The sequence below is a fragment of the Polistes dominula genome, unplaced genomic scaffold, assembly GCF_049000335.1.
Source record: "Polistes dominula isolate Pdom_NZ unplaced genomic scaffold, Pdom_raw_medaka contig_31, whole genome shotgun sequence".
Lineage (NCBI taxonomy): Eukaryota > Metazoa > Arthropoda > Insecta > Hymenoptera > Vespidae > Polistes > Polistes dominula.
The window spans coordinates 2,593,504-2,612,298 of record NW_028300925.1 but is presented as its reverse complement, the minus strand read 5'-3'; the positions used below and the strand labels follow the sequence as shown (position 1 = coordinate 2,612,298).

Below are 18,795 nucleotides of genomic sequence, written 5' to 3'. Positions count from 1 at the left end.
GAATAAGGAACGAACAGATCGTCGAGCGAGTAGTTCGAAAACACCACGAGCTAAAAGGAAGGCAAGGTCGTAGAAAGGCGGTGTCGGTGTTGTGTTTCCGCTAGATCTGAAAGGGTGATAGATATACATTCTTCGAAAATCAAAAGACGACGAGAGAACGTATTTGGGAACGAGATACACACGCACATATTATTCTTCTCCTTTCTTCTCTACCGACGGAGGAAAGAAACGATATAGCCTAACCAGTCGTCGTCGTCGTTGTCGCGTCAAAGGTGTCCGTAAATGATCTCGTGAACGAACCCGTGAACTAACCGAGATATATACAACAACGACGAGAATTCCCGATGTGTCAACGCGGCTGCATTATAGCCACGACTAGTAGTCCTCTGTGCTTCGCACTATCTAATCCCGCCGCGTATACGTGTGTCGTTCTCGTCCGCGTCGTGTGACGTGTGCGTGAGGAAGAGGAAGAGGAAGAGAATAATAGTAGTGTAGAGAAGAGAGAGAGAGAGAGAAAAAGAAAAAGGAGCGGGCTAACCGGCACGGAATACATGATAGAGCGAGATAGGCGTCTCCATAGACGGACGTGAAAACGAGACTACGAGACTACGTTCACGCCGTACAACATTCTTGTCTCGCTCGCTCCTTCCCGGTAGCTTTTTTTTCTCTCTCTCTTTCTCTCTGTTCGGCAAATCTTTTTTTTTTTTTATTTGACAAAAAGCCAAGAAGAATAGAAAATAGAGAAGCGAGCATCGAAGAAAATCAACGAGACAACAACAAAAACAAAAACACCACCACCACCACCACCACCGATTACGACGACGACGACGAAAACGACAACAATAACAATAATAATAACAATAATAACAACAACACATCAGCTGCAACAACAACAACAACAACAACAACGACCACGAAGACGACGACGGCGACGACGACGTCGTTTAACAAGAGCTGCGCATATACGCGCGCTTTACGAATAATAATCCATCTTTCGTACGATTCGTCGTAGCTGATTCTAACGTTTTCTCATAGAGAAAACGATAAAGTTTATTATTCAGCAAGTCGACTCTTGTGGTGGTTGTCAACTATGGCGGACGACGAAGTTCTATTCGACGAAGTTTACGAGCTCTGCGAAATTATCGGCAAGTGAGTAACGTGAGCGCGCGAGGGCGTGTGTGCCTTTGCTGCCGTTGTGTTGTGTTGGGCTTGCGTGCATGCGTGCGTACATACATACATACATACATACGTACATACGTACGTATGTACGTGAGTGAGGTGCGTGGATTCGCGCATGCGCATGCACACGCGCCCTCCAACACTCTATGAATAATACTACCTTCAGGTGTGTGTATGTGAGAGAGAGAGAAAGAAGACAGAGGCGCGAGAATCAACGGCGCAGGGGGTGTGTTCGAATGGTTTGCCTTCTGTCCGCTCGTGCAACTTCGTGCTACGAGTTTTATCGCGCGCCCCTTTACGTTTCTTTCCCTTCAACCCTTCTCTCTGTCTTTTTTCTTTCTTTCTTTCTCTCTATCTATCTATCTGTCCGCGTTTATACATACATACACATATGTACATGCAAGTTCGTACGCAATCACGAACAAGATCAAACTCGTATTACAAATATACATATATGTATGCGTGCGTGCTTGCGTGCTTGCGTGCATTAATTTCACCTTTTAATTTTGTCGATTTTAATATTTTCAGCTTTTCTATTTTTACCTCGCTAATTAGATGAATTAATGAGCACTTCCTTTAAGAACTTTCTTTTATATGAACTTTTATTTTTTATTTTTCAATACTCATATAATAGAGTAAAATGATTTCATACGTTTGAGAGTATTGAAACGTCAACCTTGTAATCGATCTTTCATTTAGCCACGTCGTTTGGTGAAATAGAGAAAGAAAAAAGAAAAAAAAAAACAACTTTTAAGACTTCGACATTGTACAAAAAGAGCAATATGTATTAGACTTGTTATTTTGCTGTCAGACAAAATATAAAAGTTCAAACGGTTAACTCAATTTGTTCATTTGGAAAGAGTACGAAGTATTTGACGTTGTGACATCTTTTGAATCATTTAGAAAGTTTTTCCTATCGAATGTCGATAGATAGATAGATAGATAGATAGATAGATAAAATTTGTCATACTTTTTTATCGGATTATTTTTAAATAATAGTAAATACATATACTATGTTTTTTTTATTATTATTATTATTATTATTATTATTTTTCATTACGTCCCGACGCGTTATTAGAATAGACCAACGCGTCATAGTTTAGCGTTAATTAAGTTTATTTTTATATCGTCTATCGTACGTAGTTTAAACTCACGACGATGATGATGATGATGATGATGATGATGATGATTCGTCTAAAGTAAAATTTATAATGAATTAATTAAATTTGTTCGTTAAATATTTTATTATTATTATTTTTCTTTTTTTTTTTTTTATTTATCCAGGTATCTCCTCGTTCACTCGATCATATATATCAAACTTTAGAAATATCCGGAATACTTTTATCGTCTAAATTCGTTAATTAACTATCGTTGAAAGAGAAAGGGCATGAGAAAGAGAGAGAGAGAGAAAGAGAGAAAGAGAGAGAAAGAGAAAGAGAGAGAACAAGCGAGACGTTGTTCAAGGGTAAATTCGTTCATTTAACCGAATAGATTCGACTGCTTCATGCACGGATGAATAGTCAAAGGCTCGATGAACTTGTACGATTCGATATTTCCATCGATTTTACATACAACAAAGAAAAATATTCGAATAAAGATGTGACTACATTGTTTGTAATAGTTTCATATGCTTCTATGCTCTCGAATAAGAGGATAGTTTAATATATCTTTCAATAAAATACTATTGCTAGCACATTTATGTTACAATGATCTTTAATAACAAAAACAAAAAAAATATAGAATATCATATGAGCCGTTCAGTGCATGCACACATCGATTAACTCCACTTTTTGAAAAATCTTAAATTTAAGTGTCAAAACACTTGATATAGTCATAACTTTTTATATTTATAATAACTTTCCTAAATAATAAAGATTAACACCATTAACCTGTGTTAATGTGTGGCTCACTCTCGAACCAATCCATTAAATATGAACGGGGCGCGATTTTCGCATGTCAGTCGTTGCGATTGTTTTTCCATTTAACCATTGACCAAAACAGATAATAATGGTAAATCAAATAAAAATATGAATTTTTTTAAAGTAATTTTTTAACCTATTTTAATTTTACTTTATTTATTTTGTGCAATCCTTCAATAATAATCGGTAATTTAAATATAAAAAAAAAAAATACAAAATTTATAATGTAACACACGAGTATAATAACTTTAATAACAGGATATTTATAATAATTTTTAACCTAATTATAAAAATAATCAAACGATAATGAACGAATATGAAAATAATAAAATTAAAATAAACGACGAATTTCAAATATAAAAGCAATTAACTAAACGACATTGAAATAATTGCCAATATTTAATTGCTATGTTACATATCACAATAAATTCCATGTTAAATTAATCGGTAATACAGCAATAAAGGTGTTATAGTAAAAAAAAAAAGAAATACAGAGGACCTATGTATATTTACGCCTTTCGCATATATTGATGGATTTGTGAGAGCGTATATATACGCCTTTCGTATATATATTGATGGATTTGTGACAGCTTATATATACGCCTTTAGCAGTCAAAGGGTTAAACGGCAATATTTTTTTGCCCATTGAATAATAAGTAATACAACAATATACATTATTTCATCGCATTTCTCAACTTTTTGTTTTATGGAATTAATCGATGTGTGCACTGAACAGCTCATATCTCAAATAACATTAGATATATATCAAACATATATATATACGTATGTGTTGTTAATTAAGTCATTTAGAATTGCATTCAGAATCAATGAAATTTAATTATGAAAGCACATCTGTTGACAACATATTGTTTACGAATAGTTAACTATACTATTATATACATTTTCGTGATACTCTACTTAATAATAAGTAATCAGTTAGTTATATATATTAGTTATGTTCAATGTTAGTATTAATTTTCACTATGGTAGACTGTTAATCAGGAAAGAATAAATATCACTTGTATTTCTTGACTTAAAATATTACTTCAATGATATTTCACATGAATACTCTTTAAAGATTATCGACCTTATTATTTTCGCATTCCATTAAATCGATCCTAAGAATGTATAAGAGATAATATTACTAAGATTAAAAAGAAAAAAGGAACTAAATCATTTTATAAGAACGTAGAGGGTAGACATTGAAGTGATACTTTATCGTTCGTTTATCTTGAAATTGTATACAATTTATATATGTAGAGAATGTAGTGTACATTAACTCTTTCTCTCTTTTTCTCTTGAGATGATGGCCGACGAAACCTTCGCACCCTGACTCGTAGATCTTCATTCGAGTATCGCCTTTGAACCCATCAATTGAGCAATGTACGAAGTATTCTTTGTCAGTTGCGGTCAATAAAAGGTTGAATGCACTGCATTCCTTTATGAAAGAATAAAAGCTCGGTCCAGTGAATCGTGTTCCTCTTACAGACTTTCTTTCTTTCTTTCTTTCTTTCTTTTTTTTTTTTTTTTTATGTTTGTATTACAATAAAAAAAACGATCGTGAGATTTCATTACGTTCACAAACATTTCTTCCTTTTTTTTTTCTATTATTTCTTTCTATCTTTTCAAATTACAAAATTACAATTAACATAATGATAGTAGTAGTAGTAAAAAAAATTGATCATTCATTAAAAAAAAAAAAAAAACACAAATTTTCAAATTTATTCCTTTCGTTTTAATCGATATTTTTGTTTTGTCGCAAATAATTATTTTCTTTTTTTTTTGTTTACAAATGTATATTCAGAAAAAGTACTGTGCAGAGTGTAACCAATTTTTCGTTTACGTTTCGTCGAACGTCATTAACGAATGCCGCCCTTTGCTTTTCACGTTTTCGTATATTTCGTAAATGGGCCGAACAAATAGAAATTTTTCAAACGTTTATTCGAATGGGGATGTTTACATTTTGCCGTTTCATCAAATTTAACGATCTGAGTGGGAAGAGAACAAAATTGAAACTCGTTGTTCGAATGTACGTAAATAGATAGATATATATGCACGTACATACCAGTATATATATATATATATATATATAAGATATAGATAATGTAGGAATGAAGAAAGTTGGAAGGTAGATCGATGGTGGAAAGCTAATCGGTAACGAAATTATCGAAATGAAATTTCCTCACGTTTCTCCGTGATAAATTCCAAATCGAGAGATAGAAGAAGAACAAATGAGAGAAAGAGAGAGAGATAAAGATAGAAATAGAGAATCCTAGAAAATCCGAGGATTGTAATAGTGACGAGGTAAGATCTCAATGTCGACACGTATAAAACGAGGTACGGGTAAGCATGTACAGCTTTTACGATGCTCGTCCTACTTTTCTTCTCTTTACCCCTCTATCTTTCTCTCTTTCTCACTGGTCTTCTTGGTAATTCTTGCAAAGGGTCATACAGAGATACGCGTTCTTCAAAACTCAGGGCAAATACTTTCTCGTGGAATTTGTCCTTGAACTTAATTGCACTATATAAGGCTATCTTTCACATCGGATTTTTAGTATTCTTTAAGAATAGAGAACACGTTATCAAGATCGTTCTATTTTCTTGATTATTTCTTTTTTCTTTTTTAATTTCTTCTACGATCATAGTTCATCATGCATGATCTTGCGTATTTAAAAGTAATACGTAACTTTAATATATATATATATATATATATATACTATCGAAACGTTCGAAGCAAGCGTAGTAGCGAAGCTTTTTCAGCTTTCGACGTAACAAATCGATTTCTTCTGACGTCAATACGAAACGTCTCGTTTATCCGGTATACCCTGTACAGTCTAGAGAATAGAAGAAGCTCATCTTTGGCTCGAGAAAGCATTATCGCGGTATCGTTATACAAACTTGCCAATCGGTTCATCTCGTTAATAACTCTTTATCGCAAAAGACGACTAACAACAACGACGCATAGTTACTTTTCTGTTAGCATGCTTTGGTGAGCTGCCAAGCATGCAACGAAGCAAACCGTTGATAAAGACCTAACGTCAATAGAAAGGTTATAATTATTTCGTAGATAAAAAGAAACTAATTATGAATGATGTTGTTTTTGTATTATTTTTTTCTTTTCTTTTATGTTTCGTTACCTCAGGTGTCGTCATTTTTTTCCACCTCGAGCAAACAACTCGCAGAATTAATTGCTATTTCTAGTACACTCAATTATTGTTTAAAAATTTATTAATTAATATATATATATATATATATGGAATTCGTTGAATAAGTCATAGCAATTAATTGACGGTACAATTAACACACATCACATTGTATGTCTTCTTCGTATGAACGATAATAATTGAGGAAACTTTTAAATTACAAACTTAGCTACGATATCAGTTGTGTGAATCAACTGTTTATTACCCTTTATGTTCAAAATAATTATAAGACACGATGCATGCTATAATATATGTATTATATATAGAATATAAATTTATTTACAGTTTTATTCAAAATTTATGTAATTAATAATAACATTGGAGGGGAATTAGATTTGTAAGACGTTAGCATGTTAACATAGGAAGTAGTCGGCACGTGTCAAAGATCAAAGGAAATAATCGAACGTAACTCTAATAGAGTAGATATTACCTCTTTAATGTTTCATATATTTTGAAATTATTCGTATCGATTCTTAGGTTAAAACACCGGACGTTGTCAATTTAGGAATAGTTGGTACTGCTCTACGTAGATCTTCAACGGTACACGCATAAGAGATACCTTTTTTGATATTCCTAGGTTCCCAGGTGAGCCAATTGATCGTCGAACTGATATCGTTGCATATGTAAATATCTTTTGTGATCGACTTGATAAAGGGATGATTCAAACCAACGAATGCAGTACCCTTCTTACTTTGTGGATCGTAGATTATTTTCCAAAAGAACTTGGGAACGGGAAGTGCTTTGGTTGTGCCATTGACGTAGAGATATATAGGTGTCTCTGTCTTATTAAAATTCGGCAAAGTCATTTGACCGTGTACACCAATATAAACATCGAGATCTAAAGAACGATTAGATGCTAAAGCTCTGACATTATTTTCGAGTATGTTCCAGTTGCCAGAATTGAAAGAAGACCATTGAGGTGCAGCATTTATAAACCAAAAAGTCGACAATTGCATTGAATTGTAAACGAAATAATTCATTGCCACCAAATGTCCACGTGTCAGAGACTGTGATTTATTTATATTGGACCATTCTCTTGAATTCAATAGTATCGTGAGTGTGTCACGTTGAGTTGTGAGTTGGTATTGGTTGTTTATATTTATGTTTCCAAAAAAATCTCCTTTCACAAATTGCCTTCTAGAAAACAAGATTATCAATAATTATCGATGAAATTACCAAAAGGAAAATGTGACAGACGGTTAAATCAAATTTTATAATCTTTTTCCTGAGTTTCTTTCTCCCTACTTCGAGTAAATATTCTCTCTTCGTCGTTTATTTACGTTTAACGCGAATAAAATATTCCGAAAGGGAAACATTTACAGACCTTTAACGTGTTCCTATCGTTTATCGTTCCCATTTCTATTTCGCCTGCTAGATATTCACGTGTGTTGTACATTATAACGTTAACCCGCATATAATTAATTGTGTGTGTATGTGTGTTTTCTATTTGCAAATAAAATTGTTACTAGTCGCTTACCTCGTACAACATTTTTGCGTTTCACCGATCCATTTCGTCATCCTAAATTTCGCATAGTAAGTAATGTAGGTTTCTTCATTGTAACATAGTTTAATTAAAGGAAGAAAATTGGTAGTCAAGTTGAAACCAATTTCAACGTAAGTACTTTTGTTGTCGTAACACCATGAATTTGTACGCCTTGCTATGTCCTCTGGTACATAACTACACGTTATAGCAGAGAAATTTTTATTTTCACCATTAACGTTAAACATATTATTCCCTACGCAAGTAGCTTTAACTTCCTTGAGTTTTGTATTTGGTCTAACAAAATTTTTGTCACCAGGACATTCCAAATAAATTGATTGACCTGTTTGCACTTTTAACATTCTATTTTTTTGAGGATAAAGTATTTTCGATACAGTAGCATCTCGTGTTAGAACCAATGGTTGTGGTCCATTAGGATTGTCGTCTTTATATCTTATGGACGGGGAACAACCGTTGTCTGCATATTCTGGATAAATCGAAATTTTTTTAACCAAAACAAATAAAGCAATAAATGTAATTTCACTTTGAATTGAATAAAATGATTATTATTAATTAACGTATTATCAAATATTTCATTCTCACCATTTTTTAATGGACTTCCAAGGACGAATAAAACATCAACAAGATGTATCATGAATAACAACAGCATGATGCTGGATTAGATGTACTCTTGTGGAATGATGTTCTTAGTAGAACGATACCCCAAAAGTTGAAAGTCTGCTTGATGATAGTGTTGCTTGTAGATTGATGAAGATGTTGATTGACTACTTATACTTCTTTTCTTGATTATGCTACTTTGTCAGGAGCCAATGATGTTCTTCGTTATTATGTTGCTTATTCCGAGATGATAGCAACGATACGAATGGAAATAATGCTAGTTTTTGAGAACTTATATAGGCAAAATATCTGTCTTCGTAATCTCTTCTTTTAAGTTTATCGACCAAAACCAGAAAGTTCAGAACAAATGAACTTTTTTCTTCGAATAAGGAATATGTTTTCCTCTTTGTATCACATGTGCCTACTTTTTATCACATTGCTCACTTGCTATCTGAAATCACTTGGAGAAACCCGACCATTTAGATTAATTTGGCAACTTTATGACCCTTGATAATAGTTTAGAATATTGCTCTGAATCTTTGAATGACGTTTTTACAGTACTGCTTATTGTAAAACGGTACACAACCACACTCTTATCGGTTGTCACGATTGTGAGTCTCTCCTGTTTTGTACTGTTCATTAATGTTTAATAATTATTATTATTGTTATTTACTGTCAGTTTGTACAGTTGTGTGAGATATTAATTATAGATGACAGTAAATTATTCTTACGATGTATTCGTAAGAATCGAATACATTGATAAATTAAATGTTAATTAATTATAATGTGTGTGTGTGTGAAACTATTTTTATATTAATTAGAAGTAATTTTCATTTGTAACAGTACAATAGATGATTTTTATTCATTTTTTATTATTGACAATAATACACAATGAATGAATATCGATAAGAAATTTGTTAACACGTGCTTGACTATCGTTTTTTTCTGCTTTTAATTTTAAATTTACGATCAAAATATGTTTTAGTTACAAAAATAACAGATGTCTTATCAATTCTCGATAGATTTTTTGTTTTTAATTTCTTATAGCGTAGAGATAAAAATTAATCACGTTTATTGAGTTAATATTAGATTTTTTGAAATAACACATAATATCGATAAGTAATACAGTTATAATAAACGTATATATACATATATATATTATATAATTATTATGTAATAAACGTATGCACATATATTATTTAATTTTATTATTATATAATTTTAATAAAAATAATTATTATAAATATAATATTTATAATATATGTATGTACTATTTAATATTTATATATGTTCATATAATATATATATAAATACTTGGGATGCCCCGCCACGCGTTGCTGTGGCTCACAATCAGTCCGATTCACACGTCTTTGTTAATGTCTCTGACTCTTCGTTAATAAACAAATAATTCGCAATAAAATAATATTGCGATAATAAATAGAGATATAAATTATCCTATCTTTCAAGTTGTATGAAACTGCACAAAATGTGCAAAATTTTATTAAAATCGGTTCAGTAGTTTAGGAGTCCATAACGGACAAACAACGTGACACGTAATTTATATATACTAAGAAGATATATGTAATTCGTTAAATACGTCATAGCAATTAATTGACCGTACAATTAACACACATTAAACTGTACGTCTTCTTCGTATGAAGGATAATAATTGAGGAAACTTTTAAATTACAAACTTAGCTACGATATCAGTTGTGTGAATCAACTGTTTATTACCCTTTATGTTCAAAATAATTATAAGACACGATGCATGCTGTAATATATGTATATAGAATATAAATTTATTTACAGTTTTATTCAAAATTGATATAATTAATAATAACATTGAAGGGGAATTAGATTTGTAAGACGTTAGCATGTTAACATAGGAAGTAGTCGGCACGTGTCAAAGATCAAAGGAAATAATCGAACGTAACTCTAATAGAGTAGATAATACCTCTTTAATGTTTCATATATTTTGAAATTATTCGTATCGATTCTTAGATTAAAACATCGAACGTTTGAAATTTAGGAATAGTTGGTACTGCTCTACGTAGATCTTCGACGGTACACGCATAAGAGATACCTTTTCTGATATTCCTAGGTTCCCAGGTGAGCCAATTGATCGTCGAACTGATATCGTTGCATATGTAAATATCTTTTGTGATCGACTTGATAAAGGGATGATTCAAACCAACGAATGCAGTACCCTTCTTACTTTGTGGATCGTAGATTATTTTCCAAAAGAACTTGGGAACGGGAAGTGCTTTGGTTGTGCCATTGACGTAGAGATATATAGGTGTCTCTGTCTTATTAAAATTCGGCAAAGTCATTTGATCGTGTACACCAATATAAACATCGAGATCTAAAGAACGATTAGATGCTAAAGTTCTGACATTTTCTTCGAGTTTTTCCCAGTTGCCAGAATTGAAAGAAGACCATTGAGGTGCAGTATTTATAAACCAAAAAGTCGACGATTGCATTGCACCGTAAATGAAATAAGACTTTGCCGTCAAATGTCCACGGTTTAAAAACTCACTTGTCTTATTTAAATACGATTTAGCCAATTCGCTTGAATTTAATAATTTTGTGAATGTTTGAAGTTGAGTATTGAAGTTGTATTGCAAGTCCATATTTATTTTTCCATAGTAATCTCCTTTCGTCCATCTCGGTCTACAAAACAAGATTATCAATAATTATGGATGAAATTGCGAAAAGGGAAATGTGACAGACGGTTCAATCTAATTTTTTAATCTTTTTCCTGAGTTCCTTCCTCCCTGCTTCGAGTAATATTCTCTTTTCGTCGTTTTTTTTTTGACGTTTAATGCGAATAAAATATTCCGAAAGGGAAACATTTACAGACTTTTAACGTGTTCCTATCGTTTATCGTTCCCATTTCTATTCCGTCTACTAGATATTCGTGTGTGTTGTACATTATAACGTTAACCGGCATATAATTTTGTATGTGTGTGTGTGTGCTTTCTATTTGCAAATAAAATTGTTACTTGTCGCTTACCTAGGAAAACCTTTCTGATGTCCACCGATCCATTTCGTCATCCTAAATTTCGTATAGTACGTAATGTAGGTTTCTTCATCGTGACATAGTTCAATTAAAGGAAGAAAATTGGTAGTCAAATTGAAACCAATTTCAACGTGTGTACTTTTGTTGTCGTAACACCATAAATTTGTACGCCTTGCTAGGCTCTCTGGTACAAATTTACACGTTATCGATGAAAAATTTTTATTTTCACCATTAACGTTAAACATTTTATTCCCTACGCAAGTAGCTTTAACTTCCTTGAGATTTCTATTTGGTCTAACAAAATTTTTGTCACCAGGACATTCCAAATAAATTGATTGACCTGTTTGCATTTTTAATAAACCCTTTTCATTAGGATAAAGTATTTTTGATACAGTACCATTTCGTGTTAGAATCAATGGTTGTGGTTCTTTAAGATCGCCATATTTATATTTCGTGGACAGGGAACAACCGTTGTCTGCATATTCTCGATAAATCGAATTTTCTAAACCAAAACAAATAAAGAAATAAATGTTATTTCACTTTGAAATGTATCAAAGTATTATTATTAATTAACGTATTATCAAATATTTCATTCTCACCATTTTTAAATGGACTTCCAAGGACTAACAAAACAGCAACAAGATGTATCATGAATAACAACAGCATGATGCTGGATTAGATGTACTCTTGTGGAACGATGTTGTTAGTAGAATTATACCGCAAAAGCTGAACTTCTGCTTGATGATAGTGTTGCTTGTAGATTGATGAAGATGTTGATTGGCTACTTATACTTCTTTTCTTGATTATGCTACTTTGTCAGGAGCCAATGATGTTCTTCGTTATTATGTTGCTTGTTCCGAAATGATGGCAATGATACCAATGGAAATAATGCTAGTTTTTGAGAACTTATCTAGGGAAAATATCTGTCTTCGTAATCTCTGCCCTTAAGTTCATCGACCGATATCAGACAACTCCAGAACAAATGAACTTTATTCTTTGAATTAGGAAAATCTTTCCCTCTTTGTATCACATGTGTTTACATAGCAATCAGAGATCACTTGAAAAAATCCGACCGTTTATATTATTTTACTAACTTTGTAGTGGTTACAAACCTTTGATAGTGGTTTAGAATATTCTTCTGAATCTTTGAGTGAAGTTTTTACTGTAGTAAAAGTACTGCTTACTGTAAAACGGTACGCAACCATACTCTGATCGGTTGTCACGATTGTGAATCAGTCTCTCCAGTTTTATACTGTTCACTAATGTTTAACTATGATTATTATTATTATTATTATTATTATTATTTCCTATCAGTTTGTACAGTTGTGTGAGATATTAATCATAGATGACAGTAAATTATTCTTACGATGTATTCGTAAGGATCGTATACATTGATTAATTAAATGTTAATGAATTATAATGTGTGTGTAAAACTATTTTTATATTAATTAAAAGTAATTCCCATTTGTAACGGTACAATAGATGATTGTAAATATTGATTGGAAAAAATATGTTTTCGTTAAAAAAATAACAGATGTCTTATCAATTCTCGATAGATTTTTTGTTTTTAATTTCTTATAGTGTGCAGATAAAAATTAATCACGTTAATCAGTCCGATACACACGTCCTTAAGTCGTGTACGAATTACCTTATATCGCCATCTGTTAGAATCATATTAAACTAACATACATAATCATGACTCTTTGTTAATAAACAAAGAATTCGCAATAAAATAATAATTATAATAAAATAATACTTCTATCTTTCAAGTTGGATGAAACTGCACACATTGTGCAAAATTTGATTAAAATTGGTTCAGTAGTTTAGGAGTCCATTGCGGACAAACAACGTGACACGTAATTTATATATATTAAGAAGAAGATATATAAATATAATATTATTTTAATTAAATATTTTCATTATACTTATTATATTTTATTATTTATTTACCAGTTTTATGAGCTTCGATAATGGTTTAGAATATTCCTCTGAAACTTTGAGTGAAGTTTTGAATAATATAAAAATATTATTCTAAATAACAAATATAATTTATATAAATATATATATATAAAAGTAAATGTGCAAAATATATAAGATATTGAAGAAAAGACATCAAGGACGAAATTCATTTAGTATTGTTCATTGAAGTAAAGGAGAAAGTAACATCGAGGTCGACACAAACGTAATAGAGCTGATCGCACTGAAGTGGCAAAACTTCGATCCACTTGAACACTCGGTATAAAGGTAGGAAGAAGTAGAAGAAGAAGAAGAAGAAGAAGAAGATTGACTTCCATGTAACTGAGTTATACCACTCGCTCAATGGCAATGTAAGAAAAAGATTTCGCGAAAGACGTGACTGAATACTAAACTCCATCCATTGTTCTCAACGATGTGCAGAGACACGTGGACGAAAACTTTCAACATTGAAAATGGATCGAAACTTTCCAAATTTATACGTTCAAGTGTATTTTCATTATTTACATAGGATGCAATCTGTGCTTGTAATAAATTCGACGAAACATTGAGGTACGCTACACGCATTTATCGAACCAATGGTAACAAGACGAAAAACAAAATCAATTATATTTTGAATCTTTTCTTCGTTTTATCTCGTTATAATTATTGCATTATGATAATTATTAACAAAAAGAACAATTAAGAAAGAATACAAAGAAACAAGGTTTGTTGTATGCACAACAACAAAAATCGTTGATGCTGATTTTGTTATTTATTTTGTTGTATTATAATTATCAAGTTTTTTTTTTAATTTTTCTTAATCGTTATCCGTAAGCATTTGTATGTTTGCCTTCGTCTGTCCGTAATATACGATGATTGTAGATGTATGTACGAGTCGATAAGAGAGAAACGACAAGAACATACGGGGTACAAAGGAAAAGGTTGAATAGGTTCGAGAGGAAAGTGGAGGGTACGTCGAGTGCTATTTCACTCGGTTAAACGGATCCCTGAAACCAACGAGCTCGTGTCAGCGATGTTATTTATTTCTAAATTCCTCTCTCTCTCTCTCTCTTTCTCTTCTTCTCATTCTCTCTTTGATTTCTTTTCTTTTTCTCGCAATTCCATTTACAGAAGTCAATTTCCTATCTTTTTTTTTTTTCTTTTTTTCTTTTTTCCTATTCTTGGTCAGGTGCGCCTATTATGTCACTATGTACGTCTAATAATACGGAAACAACTGATTTCAACAGACTGAACGTTAATATCCGTCTCAATTTACTATGATGACGATGAGTGGTGTTGTTTTTCATCAATATTGTAAGGATTCATGTTCAATTATAACACATCTCTCAAAAAACTTTCTTCGTCAAATTTTTTACTATCTTTGTCGAAAATACACAGGCATCTTGCCAACTGTCCGTCTGTATTACTACTTTTCCGTGATCGTATTTTCTTTCTACAAATCAGGAAAGAGTAACACGTCTGTATTACTTTAATGTTTCTACAATCTTGATTTTTCCAACTTTAACCTATGATGTGCATTAGCAATGCATATTGAAACGTGTCTAAATGTATTTCGTGTCAATAAATCAAATATAACAAGTTATAACATATATATATATATATTTTATTGTAAATTTTTATTATTTTTTATTTTGTAAAATATATAATTCTCGTTGTATTATATTAATTAGATTTAGGTATATATAATAATATATATATATATAATAATAATATACAGTAATATATTACCTAATAATTATATATATATAATTTTGAATGATTTGATTCATCTGCTTGACGATAATTCAACATCCGGTTTAATCGGATTTTCCTTCAACCTTCTGACCCTAATTAAAATGACCTTTGCTATTATCGTTCTATTATTATTATTATTTTATCAAGATCAAGAAAATAAAAAGCCGAAGATAATAGCGCTTGTTGGCGTGTAAGGAATCAACGATAATCGTTCGCGGCATAGCACGGACTAGGAGGAGGAAGAGAAGGAGGAGGAGGAGAAGAGGTGTCGATAATTTTCTACGAAAGGAGGGTAACTCTCTCCATCGTGAGAGAACTGACTGTCCTATTAAGTCTCCTGTTATGTTAAGGGCGTGCATCACAATAGAGTGAAAAATGGAAAGACAAAAAGGAGACAAAAATTTGAATACTGAAAATATGAAAAAGATTGATGAACTCTACTCCTAACTCTTTCGTAATCCTTAAAAACTGGGGTAGAAAAAGGGGGGTTGTAAACAAAAAAAAAAAAAGTAAGTTTAGGATTAGCCATATTATTTCGCTTACGTGCTCCTCGAATATTTATGAGACCCTCGAACGTGCCAATGTTTACGACAAGTTCGCGTGAGCAGATTATATCAAGGGTTTGACTCGTGTAAAAATGTATATGTGCGTGTGTATTATAAAAAAAAAAAAAAAAAAATACGTGTAATTTTTCATCGTACTTTACAATATTTCGATTTATTTCAATTTTTTTTTTTTTTTTTTTAAGATACATATAATATATTTTTTTTTAAATCTTTCTCTCTTTTTGTGTCTATCTTTTCATATCTATCCTCTTGACACGAATCTTCAAATGTCGGGTTAGCGATTTTTCCTATATGTGAATAGAATAATACTCTAGAACTATATATATATATATATACTTGTTGCTCGGACAGAAGTAGTGTAAGTCTACGATTCTTCACTGAAAGTAGTATAAATCGATGATATTCGAATATCTTAGCTTTGTCGTTTATCGACAGAAACGTTCTATGTAAAAACTATCGTGGATTTTTACTTACGTCGTATTATCAATTTTCTTCGTAGACGGTTGTTCGTCAATGATGCTTTTATCGAGTCTCGACAGTTGGATAAAGTATTGTACTAGAGATACTCGATCTATAACATTCAATCTGAGAAATCTTCGTTGATTTATTTTATAAGAGATAAGAACAAGATACAAATTATATTATTCTAGGATTATATATTCTTACAGGGGAGACAGATTTATATTGAATCATTATTCCAATGCTAATAATAATAATAATAATATTATTATTATCAAACAAAAACATGAGAATATCTTGAAAGAAAAATAATCATCTAGTTATACGTCAGTATTTGTTTACTTATAATAAATTATTTATAAATACTAAAGGTGCCCCACTACGCGTTGCTGTGGCTCACAATCAGTCTGATACAAACGAATTACTTTATACCGCCATCAGTTAGAATCTTATCGAACTAATAGAGATAATCATGACTCTTTGTTAATAAACAAATAATTGCGATTATAAATTAAGATATAAACTATCCTATCTTTCAAGTTGGATGAAACTGCACACAGTGTGCAAAATTTGATTAAAATCGGTTCGGTAGTTTAGGAGTCCATTACAGACAAACAACGTGACACGTAATTTATATATATTAAGAAGATATACATATACATATAATGTTCCAGCTATACTTTAACACTATATTTACGGATGTTTTATTCATTATTTTTGAATGATTTACAAAAATTATTTGAATGAAAGATTGAGTAGAATTAATATCTAAATATATTTAATTAAATAACTAAAAGTCAACATATATTTTTTTTGTAAATAATATTTAAGTTTTATATACATCTAGGAAAAAAATTGGAAATGAATCAAATTGGTTCAGTTCGTAAATTCTAGTGTTAATATTCGTTTCTTTATAATAAATTATTCATAAATGTGTATATGTAAGTATATAAAAAATAATTCTCATTGAGATAGTGAAATTTTGTCAAAGTTGACGCGTTTAAGATCTACATCGTTGAGCACGATGATTGATAACGCCCCGAACCATTACGAGGTTCGGCACATTCGATGAATGCATTCGCGGTTAGCGTTTGTCGGATTGCATAGACCGTTATTGGCTTTAATACAGCTCCAATCTCTGATTCGAATTCAAGTCTGCTATCCGCGGATGTACCGGCTCGTTTATGGCTCAATAATGGCTAGCCATAGGTACGTATGTATGTACCATATGTACATACATACTTATGTGTATATGTTTGTACGTATATACATATACGTATTATAACCTGGCACGTGATTTCATTTAGTCCTAGCATGCTTAATTATTATCGCTTACGTCTTTTCTCTTCCATTGTCATAGAGGACCATTCAGCGTTGTTCGGAAATGCATTCACCGACAGACCAGGCAGACTTTCGCTGTAAAAATCGTCGACGTGGCCAAGTTCACCTCCAGTCCGGGCCTCAGTACAGCTGGTGAGTGTCTAAAGGATATATCCGTACACCACACACAGCCATTAATTTCCGCCGACTGTTGGAAACATACAGTTCCTTTTTCCCTTCTTTTTCTACACTCACCTCCTCCCACCCTATTCCCGACCCTTCTACCGGCTTTCCCTATGTACGTTATATACATATTTACGTAGGTACATACATAAATCTGCTTCTTTTTAAAGCTCGTTTTACCCCGATTGCTCGAACACACGCATTTTTTTCCCCATTTCTTCGACTTGTTTTTTTTATTCCGTAGCTTTATAGCTACGAAATCTTTAAAGCATTATACGAATATACAAAACTGTCATTATTACAAATGATGATTATTTTAATTGTATTGGTAACTCTTTTTTGGTTCCTATTTTAACGTATACGTTCGATCGAATTAATTCTTTCATAGATCATTCCTATTGCAGATTTGAAACGTGAGGCCACGATATGTCACATGTTGAAGCACCCGCATATCGTCGAGCTACTGGAAACTTACAGTTCCGAGGGTATGCTCTACATGGTGTTCGAATAGTAAGTATATCTCCTTTGAACTAAAATAAACGTGTTGAGTGAGATAACCTGTCAGAGGAATCGGACATGAATCGTTTCATGAATAGAACTTTAAACTGGGGAGTAAACTTTCAAGTTTTTTCCTCGTTTCTTTGAAGTGAAAAAGACTTGCAAAATATATCAGACTAACATCATCATCATCATCATCATCATCATTATCATTGTTGTTGATGAAGTCAAAGGAGTGAGAGAAAGGAATAGAAGCTTTGCTCCATCGGATATGATGTATATCGTTGAACTGAAGTACTATGCAAATTTTTTAAAGGATTTCAAAGGAACAAAGTTTACGCGAAAGAGGAAAAACGAAAAGGATAGAGTCACGTAATAATTTCTTTCTCTCTCTCTCTCTCTCTCTTTCTTTCTTTTTTATTTTTCGTTTTCTTTTTCTCATTCATTCTCGTACACTTTAGAAAAAACCTTTCCAGGAAAAATTCTGGCTTTTCAACCCCCTTATTCAGTACAGTCGTACATCTATATATCTCAAAGATACTTTCTACGACTTTCATACCCTTTTCTCTTTTTTTTTTTTTCTCTCGCGTTTAAACAGCACGGTTAAATTCTCTAAAATATCTAAAATAAATAGCATTCA

The 18,795-nt window shown here is 32.0% G+C and overlaps 3 protein-coding genes across 14 annotated transcripts in view; 1 reads left to right on the top strand and 2 right to left on the bottom strand.

The window, feature by feature from the left end:
• Positions 1 to 1,013: 1,013 nt before the first annotated feature.
• Positions 1,014 to 18,795, top strand: part of CASK (peripheral plasma membrane protein CASK) — a 168,207-nt gene continuing 150,425 nt past the window's right edge. For 11 of the 12 annotated variants that reach the window (XM_089171091.1, XM_089171087.1, XM_089171088.1 and 8 more), the window contains exons 1-3: positions 1,014 to 1,149; positions 17,515 to 17,627; positions 18,062 to 18,167. In XM_089171091.1, coding sequence (XP_089027217.1) covers positions 1,091 to 1,149; positions 17,515 to 17,627; positions 18,062 to 18,167 — 278 coding nt within the window. In that variant the 5' untranslated portion in view covers positions 1,014 to 1,090. Of the gene's footprint in view, positions 1,150 to 17,514; positions 17,628 to 18,045; positions 18,168 to 18,795 lie in introns of those variants that run through there. The other variant, XM_089171089.1, reaches the window with a different exon arrangement.
• LOC107070689 (salivary endonuclease) lies at positions 5,796 to 9,800 on the bottom strand. Its single transcript, XM_015329123.2, has 3 exons — positions 8,385 to 9,800; positions 7,779 to 8,268; positions 5,796 to 7,438 (listed from the first exon to the last, which is right to left on the bottom strand). Exons 1-3 carry the CDS (start codon positions 8,449 to 8,451, stop codon positions 6,775 to 6,777), a joined length of 1,221 nt encoding a protein of 406 aa, XP_015184609.2. The 5' UTR covers positions 8,452 to 9,800; the 3' UTR covers positions 5,796 to 6,774.
• LOC107070688 (salivary endonuclease) lies at positions 10,179 to 13,331 on the bottom strand. Its single transcript, XM_015329122.2, has 3 exons — positions 12,018 to 13,331; positions 11,413 to 11,920; positions 10,179 to 11,069 (listed from the first exon to the last, which is right to left on the bottom strand). Exons 1-3 carry the CDS (start codon positions 12,082 to 12,084, stop codon positions 10,397 to 10,399), a joined length of 1,248 nt encoding a protein of 415 aa, XP_015184608.2. The 5' UTR covers positions 12,085 to 13,331; the 3' UTR covers positions 10,179 to 10,396.